The 18,787-nt window shown below is 38.4% G+C and overlaps 1 protein-coding gene across 2 annotated transcripts in view; it reads right to left on the bottom strand.

The window, feature by feature from the left end:
• The window catches only part of adcy3a (adenylate cyclase 3a), a 44,814-nt gene that overhangs the window by 20,189 nt on the left and 5,838 nt on the right, over positions 1-18,787 (bottom strand). The window contains exons 2-11 of one of the 2 annotated variants that reach the window (XM_081387891.1): positions 18,591-18,740; positions 13,375-13,505; positions 13,174-13,285; positions 10,468-10,595; positions 10,172-10,330; positions 6,392-6,557; positions 6,191-6,310; positions 4,134-4,276; positions 2,566-2,727; positions 385-472 (exon numbers count right to left, since the gene is read on the bottom strand). In XM_081387891.1, the coding sequence (XP_081244017.1) occupies positions 385-472; positions 2,566-2,727; positions 4,134-4,276; positions 6,191-6,310; positions 6,392-6,557; positions 10,172-10,330; positions 10,468-10,595; positions 13,174-13,285; positions 13,375-13,505; positions 18,591-18,740 (1,359 nt within the window). The remainder of the gene's footprint in view (positions 1-384; positions 473-2,565; positions 2,728-4,133; positions 4,277-6,190; positions 6,311-6,391; positions 6,558-10,171; positions 10,331-10,467; positions 10,596-13,173; positions 13,286-13,374; positions 13,506-18,590; positions 18,741-18,787) is intronic. The other variant, XM_081387892.1, reaches the window with a different exon arrangement.

Genomic DNA, 18,787 nt, shown 5'->3' with positions numbered 1-18,787 from the left:
ATTTCTATCCAAAGATTTTTTTTGTGTGAAAAAAGGTTTAGCGCTTCAAACCGTTTACCGATATAGCTGATGGAAATGCCGGAAAGTGTCGACACAATCTTTTTTGCCTTTTAACTTTAACGCAGCTCATTGACGTAATGAATACATGTTGTTAACAAATGATTAGGATATATAGAACATTTAGCAATTGGTGCAAGTTAATTCAGAGTTTGCTTCATCTGAGGTCCTGCGCTCACTGAAGTAATGAACACATGTTAATCAGGTCCAAAATGTTAGTAATGAGATGCATCTGAGATTGTTGACATCAACTTTTTAACTCGTGACTTATGTTTGAGTGACAGCTGTGTGTGATTGGTTAATGGAGGTGTTAGAGCAGTAACTCACCCGTGGGAAAATGGCTGCCAGCGAACAGATAGTAAGAATAAGCAGCAAGACTTCTCCCACGGCCAGAGTCACGTAGTTTGCGACCAACCTGTGCAGAGCAAAAATAGATAGACGGGGGAAAATGAAAGAAAGACATGAGAACATCACAGAACACACAGTAATACAGCAATGAAAAAAAAAGAGTGGCATCACACACCGGACCAATGCATTTCAAACCCTTGTGGGAAAGTGTGCTTAATGTGCGCTTATTCTGTACTTTAAATCTGAAAAGTAGGACACTTAAATGAGCACACTTTCATGAATATGTTTCTTAACACACTTATGGTGCTTTTCCACTGCATGGTGCATGGTACGGCTCACTTTTGGGTTTTTTTCCAGTGTGTTTTTCAGTACTTACTACTGTTACTAAATGTTTTTTTGTTTGTTTGTTTTCGTCCGGACCAAACGAACCAAGCGAACCGAACTAAAAGTATGAACACGCCCTTAAGAACCTTGTAATGTCAAATTAAAAGTCTTACTTTAAAGTACTGTCACGGTCATGTTTAGTTCCTCTGTCTTGTTCAGTTCTAAGCTGTGTCTGATATCGCCCCCTATACACTCATTCACTATTCCCTACATCCCTCCACTAATATAGTTCACTTGAAGGAGTGAATGAAAACGAGTGAGTGAATTCGGACACAGAGTGCATTATTTGTTTGTGCCGTTTAATATTCATTTGAAACTTAGCAAACTGGCAGCTCCAGTAGTAATGAACAGATTTATCTTGAACTCTGTCATGGGAACTATGTATAAACCTTAATTAAACAGTTTAATAATCAATTCAAAAGGAATTTATATCTGTATGATATGACGCTGTGCCCACACTGGAGCGGCGCAGTTTGGAAAATGAATGAATGGATGATTCAGCAGCGAGCGCCATCTTCTGGTCAGACGCGGGAATTCATTCGGCATGATCCTCACAGTGCATTATGGGTATTCTCTAGCCGTTGAGCGGTTAAACACTCGTTATTGCCGTGCATTGTGGGACCGCTATAAAGTCAAAACAATCTCTGTTACCTTAAATTATACGTTTATCTCTGTAAAGCTGCTTTGAAACAATCTACATTGTTAACAGCGCTATATAAATGAAGATGACTTGACTTGACTTGGGATAGAATGAGTGAACTATGGTTTCGGACACCACTACAAATGTCTATCCCTTCTAATAGTGCCCTATTTAAGGGTATAGGGGGAGATTTCATTGTTTGTCATGGTTTCTGCTCCACACCTGTTTCCTGTTCGGTTGATGTTCTTCCCTCTGTGTGTTTAAGTATTTATGTTCTTGTGATAATTCATGTTCATTCGTTCCTGGTGTTTATTAAAAGTGTTATCTTCATTCATTCTGCGTTATGCATCTCTCTTATTGGATTACTACAAGCAAGTACACTTTAAAGTGCACTTTTATGTGCTTTAAAGATGTACACTTATTTTGATGTGATGACTAACATACTACATCAAATGTAAAGTACTTGATTACAATGTAATATAGTGTATTGTTTAATATTACACTTCAAGTTAATATTTTAAAATGTACTAAATTGCAACTTCATCATTCCAAATGAGTAATTACAAATATAGTTAAATACAAGACAAGTTTTAATAGAAATGACATTAAAGTCTATTTTAGTTTACTATAAATGCTTGTCAGTACATTCACTAGACAATATAAATAATTCTAAAATTACATACAGTATCTAAGTTTTACTTAAGTGAGTCACAAAAGTACTCTTGAGTTCAACTAATTGCATTTAATATACATTTAAACTCTAATAATAAATAATTCAATAGGTGTCTAAAAACGTTCAGTTCGCACTAAATATATAGTCTTAAAATGTATTATTTCCACAATAAGTGCTCTTTTTAAAACTATGCTAAAGAGTCCTTCTTTTTCACAAGGGTCCGCACAGATGAATTAGAATCAAATCAAAATCCGAATCTAATTGAATCAGGACATCCGTATGATTCCCAGCCTTAAATGAAGATGGATATTTCAAAGCCAGAGACAAAGGGGAACGCTAAGTAGCAACAGGACCTTATTTTTAGAGCAATAAACAGATGCTATAATAACTGTAAATAGATTATGACTGGCCGCGGTTGACCTTTGGCAGTGTTTGTGTGGTGATTTGTTAAGGTTTAACTGACCAGGGGTCAATGAGAGCCTCCATGACCGCAGTGAAGAGCAACACGACGCACGAGCAGCTGAAAGCGGCCCCACTCTGCTTCTCCTTCTCCACCGAGAAACGCGTTTCCAGCTCCGGGTCAGTGAAGCGCAGAGACAGACGATTAGTGTACTTCCCTTTCAGCCTGAAGAGCACACACACACACACACGAGTTACATATACACACAACACGACCACTGTGAAAAATGTGGTAGGGTGTAATGTAGTGTAGTAATGTAGAAACATATAATGAAATGTACATCAAATCTTAAAAGTATATTTTTAAAACATCGTATTTGCAGATAATATAATATTAATGAAATATAAGGCCATGAATGTAAAAGAGAGTACACATCTGTGAGTCATGACTATACGTTTTCATTATATTCTTTTGAACTCTACTATTTCTAGAATATGTTCTCTTTTTAAAAGTATGCTAATTAAAGAAAGTTAGGCTCCATCGACACTGATTTCTGGATGCTGTAATCGATTACGCCCGGTGTATTTCTATTGTAAATGCCTTCCTGTAACCACTCTGTTCACAGATGCTGTCGACGAACCCAAAACATTACTCTACTATTACATTCAGTGCAAACTCTATTACCTGACATACGTCTTTCTGCTCTGTTGGAACACACACATACACACACACACACACACACACACACACACACACGCACACTCTCTCACACACACACACACACACACACACACACACACACACACACACACACACACACACACACACACACAGACACAGACACACATGCACACGCACACACACACACAAGCACACGCACACACACGCGCACACAAACACACACACACAAACACACACACACACACAGACACGCACATGCACGCACACATACGCACACTCGCACAGACACACACTCAAACACACGCACACTCTCTCTCCCACACACACAGACACACTCACAGACACACTCAAACAAACAGACACACACTCAAACACACGCACACTCTCTCTCCCACACACACAGACACACTCACAGACACACTCAAACAAACAGACACACTCACACACACTCTCTCTCAATCACACACACACACACACACACGTGCACACACACACAGACACACTCACACAGACAAACTCACAGACACACTCAAACAAACAGACACACTCTCGAACAGACACACTCACAGACACACTCAAACAAACAGACACACACTCTCGAACAGACACACTCATATACACACACACGCACACTCTCTCACACACGCACAGACACACTCACACAGACACACTCTTGAACAGACAAACTCTCGAACAGACACACACGCACACTCTCTCACACACACACACACACACACACACACACACACAAGCACGCACACGCGCGCACACACACACACACACACACGCACGCACGCACGCACACACGCACGCACGCACACAGACAAATTCACACAGACATATGAACAGACACACACACTCACATGCACGCACACACACACAGTCGCTCACACACACACACACACACACACACACACACACACACACACACACACACACACACTACATACGCTTGTACGGTCTCTCTCTCCAGCAGAGCTTCATTGAGGAGTTTGTTGAGCTCCTGCTCATTCTCCTGAGCGTCAATCACTCTCTCGGCCAGATCACGCAGACGTAACCGACGCCGCGGGTTTGGGAACGAGGGGTTCACCACCTGCGATCACACACACACACACACACACACACACACATGAGATCTGCATGCATATCCAAAACCATTATCATGACAAATACAGAAAATCCAAGTGCAACACATTTTCAGCATGGCAATATTGTTAAATGAAACAATGCATCCCTATAGATCCTTTCACACTAATTATGAAAATTCATATTTCATATTACAATGATTTGTAAAATTTTGTTTTTTTGTTTTTGTGCAGACATTGAAGAACATTTTGGACCAATAAGAATTTTACTTTTGGCAAATGAGTCTAAAATGATCATGCTATTACATAAACATACTGAAATATAGAGTTTAAAGGGCTTTTCAAATCCCAGTCCTGTAATTACACAGGCTTCTTTAAAACCAATGAGTCAACTAGTTGTTCAGGCAAGTCAGCAGTTAGTTGATTATTTTCAAATGAGTAAAATATTGTCATAATTTTAGTTTACACTTTATTTTAAGGTGTCTTTGTTAGTGTAATTTCACATTTAAGTACTGAGTAATCGTAATTAACTACATGTACTTCTTATAGGGTTGGGGTTTGGTTTATGGTTCGTTGCATGTAATTATGGATAATTTACAGTTAGACACATACAGACACCTAGCAACTTGTTTATTATAGCTAAAACATTATGTTTTAACATTAATTCTAATGCATTTGTTCATGAATGACATTTTTTTGATGTAAAATCCTTTGAGATTTAAATCCATAATTTAATATTTAAAAAAAAGACATCGCATCAACTTTTCAAGGAAAAAGTTTAAAAGGTGAAACTAACATGGAATTAGACAGGGCTTGCATTAGTCGCCTAGTTCTTTGGGCAATTCAACAACTAGTCGATCAGTTTTGCACATCCCTACTGTCAAAGAAGGAACTATATAAAGTAAAATCCCAATATATACTGTATGTTTTCTCCCTGAATCATAAAAAAAGCCATTTTATGGAAATATAGGACTGGTCAAAGTTTGGGGCCAGTAAGATTTTTTTTAGTGTTTTTGAATGTAGTGTCTTTTGCTTGTTTTTAACTTTAAAAAAAAAAAAATATTAAAAAATATATAAATATTGTTTAATTAAACAATTTAAACGAACTGTTGTCTACTAAATCAGAATTTTCAGCATCATTACTCCATTTGATGCTCAAGAAACATTTCTGATTATTATCAATGTTTCATATTTTTGTGGATTTTCTTTTTTTTCAGGATTCTTTGATGAAGCAAAAGTTCAAAATAACATTAATAACATATCCGCCTAAATTGAGCACATTCTTTTTTGTGCACATTTTTAGAATTTAGAATTTTTTGAATTTCCATACAGCGTACCCAAAATTAGCAAAAAATAAAATAAAAAAATAGGTGGATGGAAACATACAGTCAAACCAAAAATTATTCAGACACCAGATATAATTTCTTTACTAGTGGGCTCAGGACACTATAGTTCATGTATGTAAGTGAGGAGAGCAAAATAAAGTAAACTGTGACATATTAAAAGTCTTCATACAGTGACTACCAATGACATTTATAAAAATTTGGGACCAAAAATTTATTCAGACACTTTGAGCTGATCATGTTTTGCTGAAGTGTTTTTTCTTTAACTGCTAATGCTCTTTTTACACACAGACTGAACAAAATGAAGCATTGCTTGGTGATTGGTTGAGCTAAACTGGTATCATCTAATTGTGTAGTTAAATTTAACAGCTGACAGATATTCAACATCATTCATGTGTGAGACAGTCTACCAGAAGGATGGACAAAACCAGTCAAATATCAACTGATTTGATAACTCTGAGTTATTGTCATATTTTATCACCATTTTCTAAACTATAGCGAATAAACTGTGATAATGTGAGAAATGTTGAAGGTGTCTGAATAAGTTCTGGTTTGACAGTACATAGAGTGTGTGAATACCCGTGTGTCCAGCTCCTCTGGATCCTCCGGTGTGGTGCATGCCGTGTGGACGCTCCCATTACATTCCTTGGTGTTGATCAGTAGTGGAGAATTCCCGTTCGATGACGTCACCGAAAGCTTCTGGAGAAAACACAGTCGAGGGCGTGAGAATGAGAGAGACACACAGAGATGGAAATGACAGAAAGAGGAAATGACACCCACGACTCCATTGATGCCGTTCTTGCCCACGGGGCCCTTGGGCACCAGCACCAGGTGTGTCTCAATGCCCCTTTCCTTCAGGTATTCACAGCGGTCTCCTCCATTCCCTGGCTCCACATCAAACTCCCCGTGCAGACACTCCAGGGTATTCTGGGAGATGTGCACTCGCCTACAAGACACACATCTGAGTTCAAGCATAACCTGTTTTCTGAGTCCGTTACTGCCAGTTCTTTTGCTGATTACACAACACTTGAAAACTCAAGAGCCACTAACCACCCGCAAACCACCGTCACCTAGTCTTATCTGTGCTGGTTTAGTGCTGAGCTGGAAGCATTTCCATTAAGCATATGTGACCCTGGATCACAAAACCAGTCACGAGTCGCACGGGTATATTTGTGGCAATAGCCAACAATACATTGTATGGGTCAAAATTAGCCATTTTTCTTTTATGCCAAAATTCATTAGGATATTAAGTAAAGATCATGTTTCATGAGGATATTTGGTAAATTTCCTACCGTAAATATATAAAACATTTATTTTTGTGAGTGAATGCAGCACAATCGCCAACATAAATGAACAACTTTAAAGGAGATTTTCTCAATGTTTAGATTTTCTTGCACCCTCAGATTCCAGATGCTCAAATAGATGTATCTCGACCAAATATAGCTTGTTTATTCAGCTTTCAGATGATGTATAAATCTCAATAAAAAAAAAATTGACCCATGTGACTGGTTTTGTGGTCCAGGGTCACATATGCCCTTGTGAAGAATAAGTACACTTTAGCAAACATATTAGTAACTATTTGGAAAAATACACAGAAATAATAAGAGAATTTAAAATAATATACTTGTAATGTAATGTTTGTAAATGTTATTAAATATAATTATCTGAACTTATGAGTGCTTGTTTGGCTCAGTGAGGTAGGACTAGTGCATCTTTATATGTAATTTCATAATTATTGTCTATGAAATATGGTTAAAGAGAACTGCTGAATGCACTGACAAGCATGTATGTGAAACTAAAATATATTGAAACCTGTATGTCATGTATTCAAATATATTTGTAATTACACATTTGTAATGATGAAGTTTTAATTTAGTGCACTTAAAATATATCTAATATCAAATAACACTAGTATTTATAGTATAGTATGTTACATGTGCTTTGGATGTTAGTCAACATCAACATAAGTGCACTTCTTTGAAGCATGACAAAAGATTATTAAAACAATGATTTAAAATATACTCTAAAGTTAACATTATTAGTAGTCACATAAGTGTACTCCCTTTAAATGCACTTAAGAGGCCTTTTATTTCATTAATATGTGCAGATTGTAAAAACAAAAAATACTTAAAGATATGCAGTACACTACAAGTGCACATTAAAACCAATTAAGCGCACTTCTTTTTCACAAGGGTGGGTCTCACTGTAATTGTGTATTGTTGACGACGGCTAAGGGTCTAATAATCTGGCATATATCCAGATGTGTCTATCCATGGCTGTCCGCTCATGTTTGGTTTGCAGTGTGTGGGCGTAATTCAGTTAGGGAGGAGTAAAGTTTAACTTGAACAACCAGATGCATTTACACTTGTGTCTGAGTCATTTTTGCAGTGACTGATCTGCCGTCTGTCTTCTCTGTGTCTCAGAGGGCATTTACACTGGATACACACATGAATGAACAGCTGCATGATATATAATCAATCAATCAATTACAGGCTGTGATTTAATTAAGTAAATAATATACGTGCTACCGTTTTTATAGTGAAGGGCGTCATTTACAAGCGTGTAGTTCATGATACAGTGTCTCAAAACTGCTGAAATTTAATATAATTCTGAAATAATACTAAGATTTGATTGTGATAATTATTAAATGTATTAAACAAAATAAGAAATATATTGTAATAACCTTGTGCTGTAAAATATTCATCAAATAAATTTTGTTTTACTGTAAAATTACAATATTTTTTATGTCGAAATCTCTTCATTTTCAAGCGGTATACCATCAAGCTTTTATTTTGATGGGTTACCAGCAAATAAATAAATGCGCTGTAGGTTTCAGAGTGAAAGCACTATGTTCATTTACACGCGTATTTGAAAATTAGGAAATTAAGACTACTAACTAATTTGATGAATATTTTTACGGCACAAGGTTATTATTACAATATATTTCTTATTTTGTTTACCACATTTAATAATAATCACAATAAAACTATTATTTTAGAGTTATATTCAATTGGTCAGAAACGGTGTGAATGTGGCCTATGAAAACTGTTCAATTTAACTGTTAACTGTTCAATTTATGGTTTGTGTTGGTTCTTGTAAAGAGTATAACAATTTTTTTCAAATATGTATTCACTCCCAAACAAGTGCTGACAATCAAATAAATAAAAAAATTAATTAATAGCACAACATTAAAGTTTTTGATATATTTTTATATTGTAATACTTTCACACTGAATCTCCAAAGTAATGTAGAAACAACATAAAGAGGGTATGTTTTAAATATTTGTTTTACTAAGCACTATGAATGAAGTATCAGTCTTACCAATACTGATATTGATGTCTCTATTAAATGGATTTTCCCCAACAATTTTAGCCACTTATTATAGCCATTCAACATTACAGTAAAATTCAAAGCTACCGATTTGAACATTAAATAGGCTTAAAAAAATATAGCAACTTTTTTAATTGAAGAGAATTTAAAACAATCTTCACATAAACCTATTGTAATAAATGTCACATTTAGCTGTGCCTTTAATATCAGGGCTCAACGCTAAGGTTTTTTCTACTGGCCCAGACGAGACGGTTCAGATTTCTACTTGCCCTGCTAAAATGCACAATACAATTCTTGTTTTCGTTGTTTTTGACCCATGTAACCTTGTAAACAGTGCTTTATGATTTTCAGGTAGGTCTAACAGGTAAATATATAGAAATTGAGTAATCAAACACTGCACCCTGAATAAACTATAAATTGAATATATATGAATCCTTGTTAAAGCTACAAAAGTTATTCAGTCAAGAGCAGTGAGTGTTTTTCTCTTTGTCTTTTGCTCTTTGATTAGCATTCATGACAGATAGCAGCAGGTTTAATATTCTTATCACGCTTGAATGGTTTAATAGCACTTGAATGAATGATAGCACAATCATATACTGTAGTGCAGCCAAAGGATAAAAAAAAGGATGCTAATTGTGTTAAATATCTTTAACGCGTTTAACTACAAAAAAAATGAATCGCAAAAATGAACAGCCCTGATAATCATTATTAATTATTTCTAAATAGAGCTATAAATGTCATCTGGGGGAAAATTCATACCATGCCAAAATTGTTGTCCGGCCTTGGAAAATGTACATCAAATATTATTAAAAATGTGTTAAAGATTTTGTAAGCATATTGCAAAGTCGATTGTTTTAATTTGTGACAATAACGAAATGAAATGTCAAATTGTGCAGACTTCAGGCTGTCATACAAAGAAACTATGAAAACAAGACAGCACCAACGAAATATTAATAACTAATTATGTTCTATATTGTCAATGTATGCTTTTTCCAGTGAGCTTTCTGTTTTGTTCGTCCCTCGCATTTAAAATATTGTTTCCCTCATTTTTTGATGGTTTAATTGAACTTTTGATGGTTTAATCACTTTTGGCCACTACTGTACATTGCAGAAAAACAAATGATTATTTTTCCGATATCGTGCAGCCCTACAGTAAAAACGTATGAAATGGCCAAATCTAGTGAATTGACCCTAGCATTCTGAACCCAACAAAAAGGTGCAGGTCTTTACCCTGGTATTCCTCCTGCCTCCATCTTGTTGGCCACCGTCACGTCAGTCGACCACACATCATACTGCCAGCGCTTCTGTCCGAGCACCCCGCCCAAGACTGTCCCAGAATGCACCCCAACACGCATGTCCACATCGGTCTGCGTCTTCTCTCGGACATATCTGAAATCCAGATGAATGTGTCAAACCTTGTCATTTTCAAGCACGCCTATTTATAAATAATTGTTATGAATCAGTCACTAATTTCCATGAACAATCCTGATGACAGTTCACGAATTAAATGATTATGCATCACTTACGAAATGGCCTCAACCATAGCCAAGCCCATCATGATGGAGCAGGCCGCATGGTCATCACGGTAATCTGGAAGGCCACAAATACAGTAATAGCAGTCGCCGAGAATCTTGATCCTCAACTGGTGGTATTTCTGACGAGGAAAAAAAGTACAGCACCTTTAGATTTATTCAGGTTTACTGGTCCAAAAAATTATCAGTCAATAGCCGATAAAGAGTCAATAGAGTGCAACAGTGTACGGCCACTTTTTCAGCTGCCTTCCCATAGAGTTATCATCATTTTCTTAACAGAGACGATTGTCCTATTGTTCCTGCTGTTTGTCTTTCTGTGATTAGTTCATGTTTTCTTTGGGTGTGTCTCAATCAGCTCCCTAGTTTCCTAGGTGGTGAATCCACATCGTGTACATGAATTCGGGCACTGGTTAGGACAGCAAGGATACTGCTACATTATGATAAATGACAGAAACCATAGTAACAAACAGGCTTGGGATGAACTAATGAAGGAGGAGTGGCTAGAAACTCAACGCAATGAACATAGAGGAAGTCCAAACACAAACGTGACACATATACAGAGTACGTGCAACATTTCAGCCCTGTTTAAATTATAAATGTTAGCTTTTTTATGTTTATTGCCTGTCTAGTGTTGTATGTTTATGCTGAAATATAATAAAATAATGGTTTGTATTAAAAAACAAAACAAAAAAACATCTATTGTGTGTCATTATGTGAAATGAGTTGGCTCACATGACTTATGTTTGGCGCTTCAGAACTTCCATTTAGGGAACGTAGTGAGCATCGACGCTCCCTGGTTTTCACAGTGCATTGTGGGTCTTTTTAGGGAGCAAATGTTTCAGTGCACTGGTAGGATTTTGCGCTTGAGGAACCCTAATCAGTGCACTGACTACTGAACTAGATAGCATAATATTACGCACCCACTGTTTCTATCACTCTCTTGTTTGTTTCCATAGTTACTCATTAGTTACCATAACTACTCATTTCCCACACCTGTTAGCTTGTGCATTTCTACCCCTAGTTTCTCTTTGTCTTTATCTGGTAGTGTTGGGAGGAACAAAGCTTTTCAAAAAGAAATTGATACGTGCTCCGAATCACTGGTTCAAAACAAATTCATTGCAAAGGTTTCGAAGCTTCACAAAGCGTTTTTTTAAAACGTCCATCACTATTGTCTAGTCATTTCCTCTATGGATGTTACATGCGTTTGTTTTAGTCCTGTTTCTCCTGTGTTTGGAATATACTGTTTTCTGCCTGGATTTACTTTTCTTGTTTTGTTTAAATAAACGTGTGTATTGCACTTGGATCCGACACTCCCTCGTTTCAACAGCCCGTCACAGAACACCAGACTATATGGATCCAGCAGTAAGATGAATCCGGCTCCGTGAAGGCACACGTACACTTGAGGACCACACTAGAGACTTCTTGGACATTGCTTATCTGACTGACCACCTGGACTTTGCCCTCATTGATTTCTATTTCCATTGACTAAATAACCATTTTCAATCAATACTTCTCTGTGATGGTCCTCGAGGGTTGCTGTGTGAGTTGTTGGAGTACGTCCTTCAGTTGAAAGGTTCCCCCTTTCACCGTGGGGGAGGTGGAGGATCCGATGGTCCCGAGTCTGGTGATCCCAACGCTTCCAAGTCCGGTGGTCTCAGCACTTCCAAGTCCGGTGGTCCCAAGTCCGGTGGTCTCAGCGCTTCCAAGTCCGGTGGTCCCAAGTCCAGTGGTCTCAGCGCTTCCAAGTCCAGTGGTCTCAGCGCTTCCAAGTCCGGTGGTCTCAGCTCTTCCAAGTCCGGTGGTCCCAAGTCCAGTGGTCTCAGCGCTTCCAAGTCCGGTGGTCTCAGCTCTTCCAAATCCGGTGGTCCCAAGTCCGGTGGTCCCAAGTCCGTTGGTCTCAGCGCTTCCAAGTCCGGTTGTCCTAAGTCCAGTGGTCTCAGCGCTTCCAAGTCCGGTGGTCTCAGCTCTTCCAAGTCCGGTGGTCCCAAGTCCGGTGGTCCCAAGTCCGGTGGTCTCAGCGCTTCCAAGTCCGATGGTCCCAAGTCCCCCCAAAAAAACACTACAGCTCTTCCCAGGGCTGCGTCTCCTCCTGAACCCTCTGCCTGCCCTGTCACGGCCACAGAGGCTGTCTATGAACATCTGTCCGCCCGGTTACGGCCATGGGGGTCGCTTTTGGACTCTCTGTGTCCCTTATCACGGCCGTTTAAACCATCCCTGAACTCTCTGCGCTACCTGCTTCTGTGATCTTATCTGAACTCTCTGGGCTTTTTCTCTCTGTCCTTCCAGAGCCACTGTGGTCTTCAGCCCCATCTGCTTCACAACGGTGGTCTCCAATAAGAATCTCGTTATATTATAAATGCCTTTTGATCAATTTAATGTGTCCTTGCTGAATAAAAGTATTAATTAAAAAGAATCTTACAAACCCCAAACTTGACTAAACTATGTCATGTCTTCAGGATTTATATTGGCGTTTAACATTTGTTTTAGACAAAGTTGAAATCAGTCTGATTTATAGCATCTACAGAAGCCATAAAATCAGGTTCTCTATGGAGAAAATTAATGTGATTTTTTTACTTTAAACTCTACTGTTGCACTCTATATGAATAGGTTAAAATCTGTGAACACCAAAAATGATTTAATCTTGTAAACATTACTAAACGTATATTAAAAAAAGCATGCATACAGATAACAGTAACTCACAGCTGCTAGCTTGTCGAAACGGGCAAACAATTCGTTAAGCAACTTAACCAATTCCTGTGCACTACAGGACGAGGACAGCTGTGTGAAGCCCACGATGTCTGCGAACAGAATACTGCAACAGAAATACAATAACAGGCTCCTTTTAGAAACAATCTGCATCAAGCTTTGCCCTCATTTACTGAAAAGCTGCAACAAACTCACCTGACATTCTCATGCCGATACATGTACATCGTGTTGAACTGCTGCATCTCTTTCTGACTGGCTTCTTTCTTCATGTCCTGAAGCATCTCGTCTGCGATGTGCTTGGGCAAGATGGACAGCAGGAGACGCTCCTGTACGAGAAAGAACATCGACTGATTATACGAACATAACTGTCTTGTGCATTTGTTACTGTACATGCGCATCTGCACACTGGACACACACAAGTTCTGCACCTTTGCATGTTTGTTTGCTAAATACTCATTCTTTAAAAAAACAAAACAATTCTTCTAAAAAGACTGTTTGGGATCATCTTAGGGTAACGTATGTAACTCCGGTTCCCTAAGAAGGGAATGAGATGCTGCGTCAGAATAGAGTTCCTTTGAAAGGGAACAGCATTTTAGATTGATTTCTGAAGGATCATGTGACACTGAAGGCTTTGCATCATTTGAATAAATTACATTTTAAAATATATTCAAATAGAAAACTCTTATTTTAAATTGTATTAATATTTAACAATATTGCTGATTTTACTGTATTTTTTATCAAATAAATGCAGTCTTGATGAGCATAAAACATTCAGCAATCTTACCAACCCCAAACTGTTTCTGTATATGTGCTAAAAATCAAGCGTCGCATCAGTTCTGGCAGGTCACGTTAGTCAAGCTCGCATCAGCTGACTCTCAGCTGATCCACGTCTACCTATAGGAATACGACGCCTATCACTGTATACATATATAAGCTCCTTCAGTATTATCAGCAGATATCGCGTTTCTCAGGAGCGAATTACCCTCCTCCCTCCCCAGCTCCACCTCTCGTCAGTCAGGATGGCATTATGATTCCCCCTGAATCAGACTAAAATTCTCTAATTATGTTGTACATTAAAATGAATTAATGATATCTGCCATACATTCATGTTGGTTTATTGCTCGCATTTCTGAGGAAAACAAAATCAGAATTGTGAGATAAAAACTCACAATTATCTTTTAAATTGGTTTATTCTGTGGTGAAAACAAACTTCCATACTAAGAAGTGTTCTTTTACATTTGATTTCACAAATGATTTGTATTTATTTGTGCTATTGCTAATTTGCTTATTGTTCTTATTATATGACTGACCATATACTTGTCTTTAATAATGTTTGAGATTTATATTAGTCAGTCTAGTTTATTAGTTAGTCGTTCTTTAGGCTGCTGATTTTTATTCATGGTTTTCAGCTGCAACAGAATGCTTGGCAAAAAGAATAAATACGTTCAAAATCTAGCCTAAATGTTTTTTTGTGTGTTTTTTTTTACCATGTTATTTTGATTGCTTCAAAAATAGCGACAAACCTACATATACGTTCAAAGCTAAAGGAAATGCAGATGAAACTTGAGGGTGGAAAAACACACAAAAAATAAATAAATGAAAAGGTATTGGTCAAATATGTTCCTTGACCAGGAACCGATACACCAGATGGCAACCTGTTAACATGTCCACTCACAGAAGGGGATTTCAGTCCCAAACATGTTTCACAACTGATCACAACGAGTGGCTTTGCTTTGACTCCAGTCCACCCCGAGGCATCGCCGTGATACGACTCTAACACGACAAGCAGGACAACGCAGAGCCCTTTCGCGCACACACACACACACACACCCACCAACCCACACACTGCCGCTCTCCTCCAACACATTCTACCACTCCTACACACACACACACATGGATAGAGGAGGCAGCTGACACCATATCAGGTCAGTATAATCACCCGAGAGTGTGACAATAAAAGAAGATAAAGGTTGGAAGGGATCAAGAGGAGGGAGTCGCTAGTGTGATTACAGCTGACACTGTCTCAGGAGGTTGGTCGCCATGGTAACCCGCTGTAGCCGGATGCTCCTTGATTGGCTTGCAGACCCCGTATCCCAGCAGCCCCTGCTTCTCCATTAGTATTCAGGGAGTTTCTCCTCATATGCTTCTTATCGGCCTGTTTTGCACTCTCTCTCTCTCTCTCTCTCTCACATATACACACCTATTTTCCTTCTCAACTTTCCGCTAATAGGAAGTGTTTGCTCTGTAAGTGATGAACTGACTGCTGAATCTGTACACACATACATGAAGCAATTTTCTGCACACACAAAAACTGGAAAAATCCAGTATGACATCACACATTTGCAGCCAATCAGAACATATCAGATGCTTACGCTGCCGTCACGTGCTATCGGAAATTTCCCACTTCCCACTTCTGAAGTTGTGATTACGCACTCGTCGCATTCAAGTGCTTCGTTGTCAGGAAGAACAGAAAACCATGGAGGACACCAGGTTTATTCTTGCCAATTAATTGAGAAAATCTTATTAAAGCCAAAATGATAATTAGCGAATATTTGGCAAACATTGACCACAGTCTCTCTATACTCAGCTTGGTCACGATTCTGGAATTTCGGTCAAATACAGGCTATTTTTGCTGTGTGTAATACATACAATACGCTTCAAATGATTGTTCATGTAAATATGCACTACTTTAACAACAAGACAAGACGATGTAAAAAAACGGGGGGAAAAGCAGTCACAGCCACAATCGTTCTTCCCTCCGCCATGTTTAAAGTTTGTGGCCCGTCCATCTCGGGAACTTGGGTATCAAAATTATCCTCAAACTTCCCAGTGGTAAATACGACTTGAGAGGGCATTCGTCCAACTTTTAACTAGGAAACTTATATTTATGCTAATTGCGATAGCATGTGAAGGCAGCATTAATTAATATACAGTTTTTTAGGGTGGGATTTTAGGCCAATGAGATTCCACAGTGGGCGGGGCTACATAGCATGACATCACAGGAAAACAAACCAGGTGATCAACAAAATCAAGTTATTGCCTTTTTATACGAAAATACGATTAAAAAATGTTTTCATTGAGTACAATAAAAGTACAATCATTGTTTGGTGAATTATCACTGTCAAAATTGAGTAATTTTAATAGCAATCCGTGCAATCAGGAAGCGTGAAAGATTTCCCCATGCAGATTTCGTAACAGGTTCAAGTTTGTCATGCAAATTCACTGCATCGACCAACAAAAAGAGAGAATGAACATGTTCAATATCTTACAGTTTTTCTCGATTGCTTAAACACTATAACCAGGCTTTTGAACTAAAATTTCAAAACCATAACGCCATTTATCAAAAAGCACACCCATTTCACTAAACTATAAACACTATTCCCTGTTTTGACACATGAGTCAGATTTGACGAACTTTCACTGCAAAACTCTACACACAAATCCCTTAATTTCTCATTGCCTTGACCATGTTGTCATGTATAAAGCACTAGCATTCAATATTGTTCACTCAAGTCAGCACAGCTTCAGCTCAGTTAGCACACAATTACCCAAGTGGAAACACTAAGAGTCAAAATTTAACACACATCAATCAGAACCTTCAATAGATAAAAGGGCCCAAATCAGTTTATTGCGTTTTGGAACAATGGATCCAGAAAGACATGAAGGAAGAGGGATAAGAATGAGGAGGAGGAAGGGCAAGGACAAGAAGACAAGCAGTCTCAGATGAAATTCAAGCCACTCTAGTTGCCCATGTCTTTATCAATGGTTTGACTATGAGGGAGGCTGGGCTACGAGTAAGGCCAAATTTGAGTCGCTTTACCGTCGCCTCGAGAGCCTTCAGGGAGGAGTGGTGGCAAACAAAATCACTGAATAAGAGACAAACATTTCCAATAGTCTTTGATGAGGTTTATTTTCTTGCAAAAAAAGGCCAGCAGTCGTACAGTCACACAGAGTGGCTGCAGAGTGTGACAGTGAAGGGAGGGCATCCTTTCTCCTTTATAGTCTTGACTACCAGAAAGTTATCTTTCTAGGCAAATGATGGTATTTCAACCATATGTGGAACATTCATAGACGTGTTCATCATATTGTATCCTTGAGTGGAGGCCCTCCTGTTACGTCCAACACTCTTTACCATTCCAAAACAATTCGAATTCCATATTAGAATATGGTTTGTGTGTGCTCTTTTACTGTCATATGTTGGTCACACACATCTTACTGTAAGTAAATATAAATAAAAAAAATAGAGGAGAGAGTAAAAAAAAGAGTAAAAAAAAAAAAGAGTAAACCAGTAAAAAAAAATATTTTTGTGTGTGTGTTTTCTGTGTATGAATAAAAATGTGCCAATGTATCCACTGGTTGTGTCTTTTGTGTTCATCATGTGGAAAGGTTTGTGATGGGGGAACCACAAGCAACATAACTTACCAGTTTTAGAAATGTTGTTTTGAATTTATTGCACCAGTGTGTTAGACTATGTTGTAGTGTGTGTGATTTTGAGGGCTTGTGTGTCCTGTCTGAGGGCAAAGTTTGGTTTTTCAGCGAGAGTGAATGGTTTTGAGTGTAGAGCTTCATTTTGACCTGAAAATAGGATGTTTGGGGAATTGGGTGAGACGTTATGGATTTGTGTTTATAGTTTTGAGAATACGAGGCATAGTTTCAAGAAATGTGTTTAAGCAATCGAGAAAAACTGTAATATCTTGACTTAATTTTTTACAAAGTTGGAATCGAAACTGGGAATTGATAAGAATTGTAATCAGTAAGCAGAATTGTAATTGGAAACGCTAAAATTCAAACAATGTCTAAACAGACATGGACTAAAACCTTATTTTGATTGCTTCAAAAATAGCGACAAACCTACATATACGTTCAAAGCTGAAGGAAATGCAGATGAAACTTGAGGTGGAAAAACACACACAAAAAAATAAGAAAATGTATTGGTCAAATATGTTCCTTGACCAGGAACCGATACACCAGATGGCAACCTGTTAACATGTCCACTCACAGTAGGGGATTTCAGTCCCAAACATGTTTCACAACTGATCACAACGAGTGGCTTTGCTCTGACTCCAGTCCACCCCGAGGCATCGCCGTGATACGACTCTGTAACAGTTCAAGTTTCTCGTGCACATTCGCTGCACTGACCAACACAAAGCTGCTTGGTGTGAAGAACCTTCATACACCGCTACACTACAGACACAATACCTTTATCCTTGTGAAATATCTCCGAACTTTTGCAAACGAGACCGAATCATAAGACCAGGAATAGGGCTGCATGATTAATTGAAATAAACCTGAATTTGTGCTGTTGCAAATAAGCAAAACAGGAAATGCTGCTGAGCTCATCAGATGAGCATCTCTTGCTCAGCACAAGAACATTCCCACGCTCATCTCGGCTTTGTGCTGTTTCTCTCTCACCTGCTGCTGACTTTGCTCCTCCAGGTTGAGCTTCACCTCCAGCGACTGCCGGGCCTCCAGAAAGGCCTTGCGGTGTTTGCGGTCGGCCATGTAATACGACATGACGCCCACTGTGATGGCACATAAGTAGATCACAATGTTGGCCAGCAGCTGCAAGACAGAAGAGCACAATCATGACACGCATCCAGTGCTCTTAC

This window comes from Scardinius erythrophthalmus (assembly GCF_964197995.2).
Source record: "Scardinius erythrophthalmus genome assembly, chromosome: 16".
In the NCBI taxonomy this organism is placed as follows: domain Eukaryota; kingdom Metazoa; phylum Chordata; class Actinopteri; order Cypriniformes; family Leuciscidae; genus Scardinius; species Scardinius erythrophthalmus.
The sequence above is the reverse complement of the archived record's forward strand: the minus strand, read 5'-3'. Positions and strand labels throughout refer to the sequence as shown.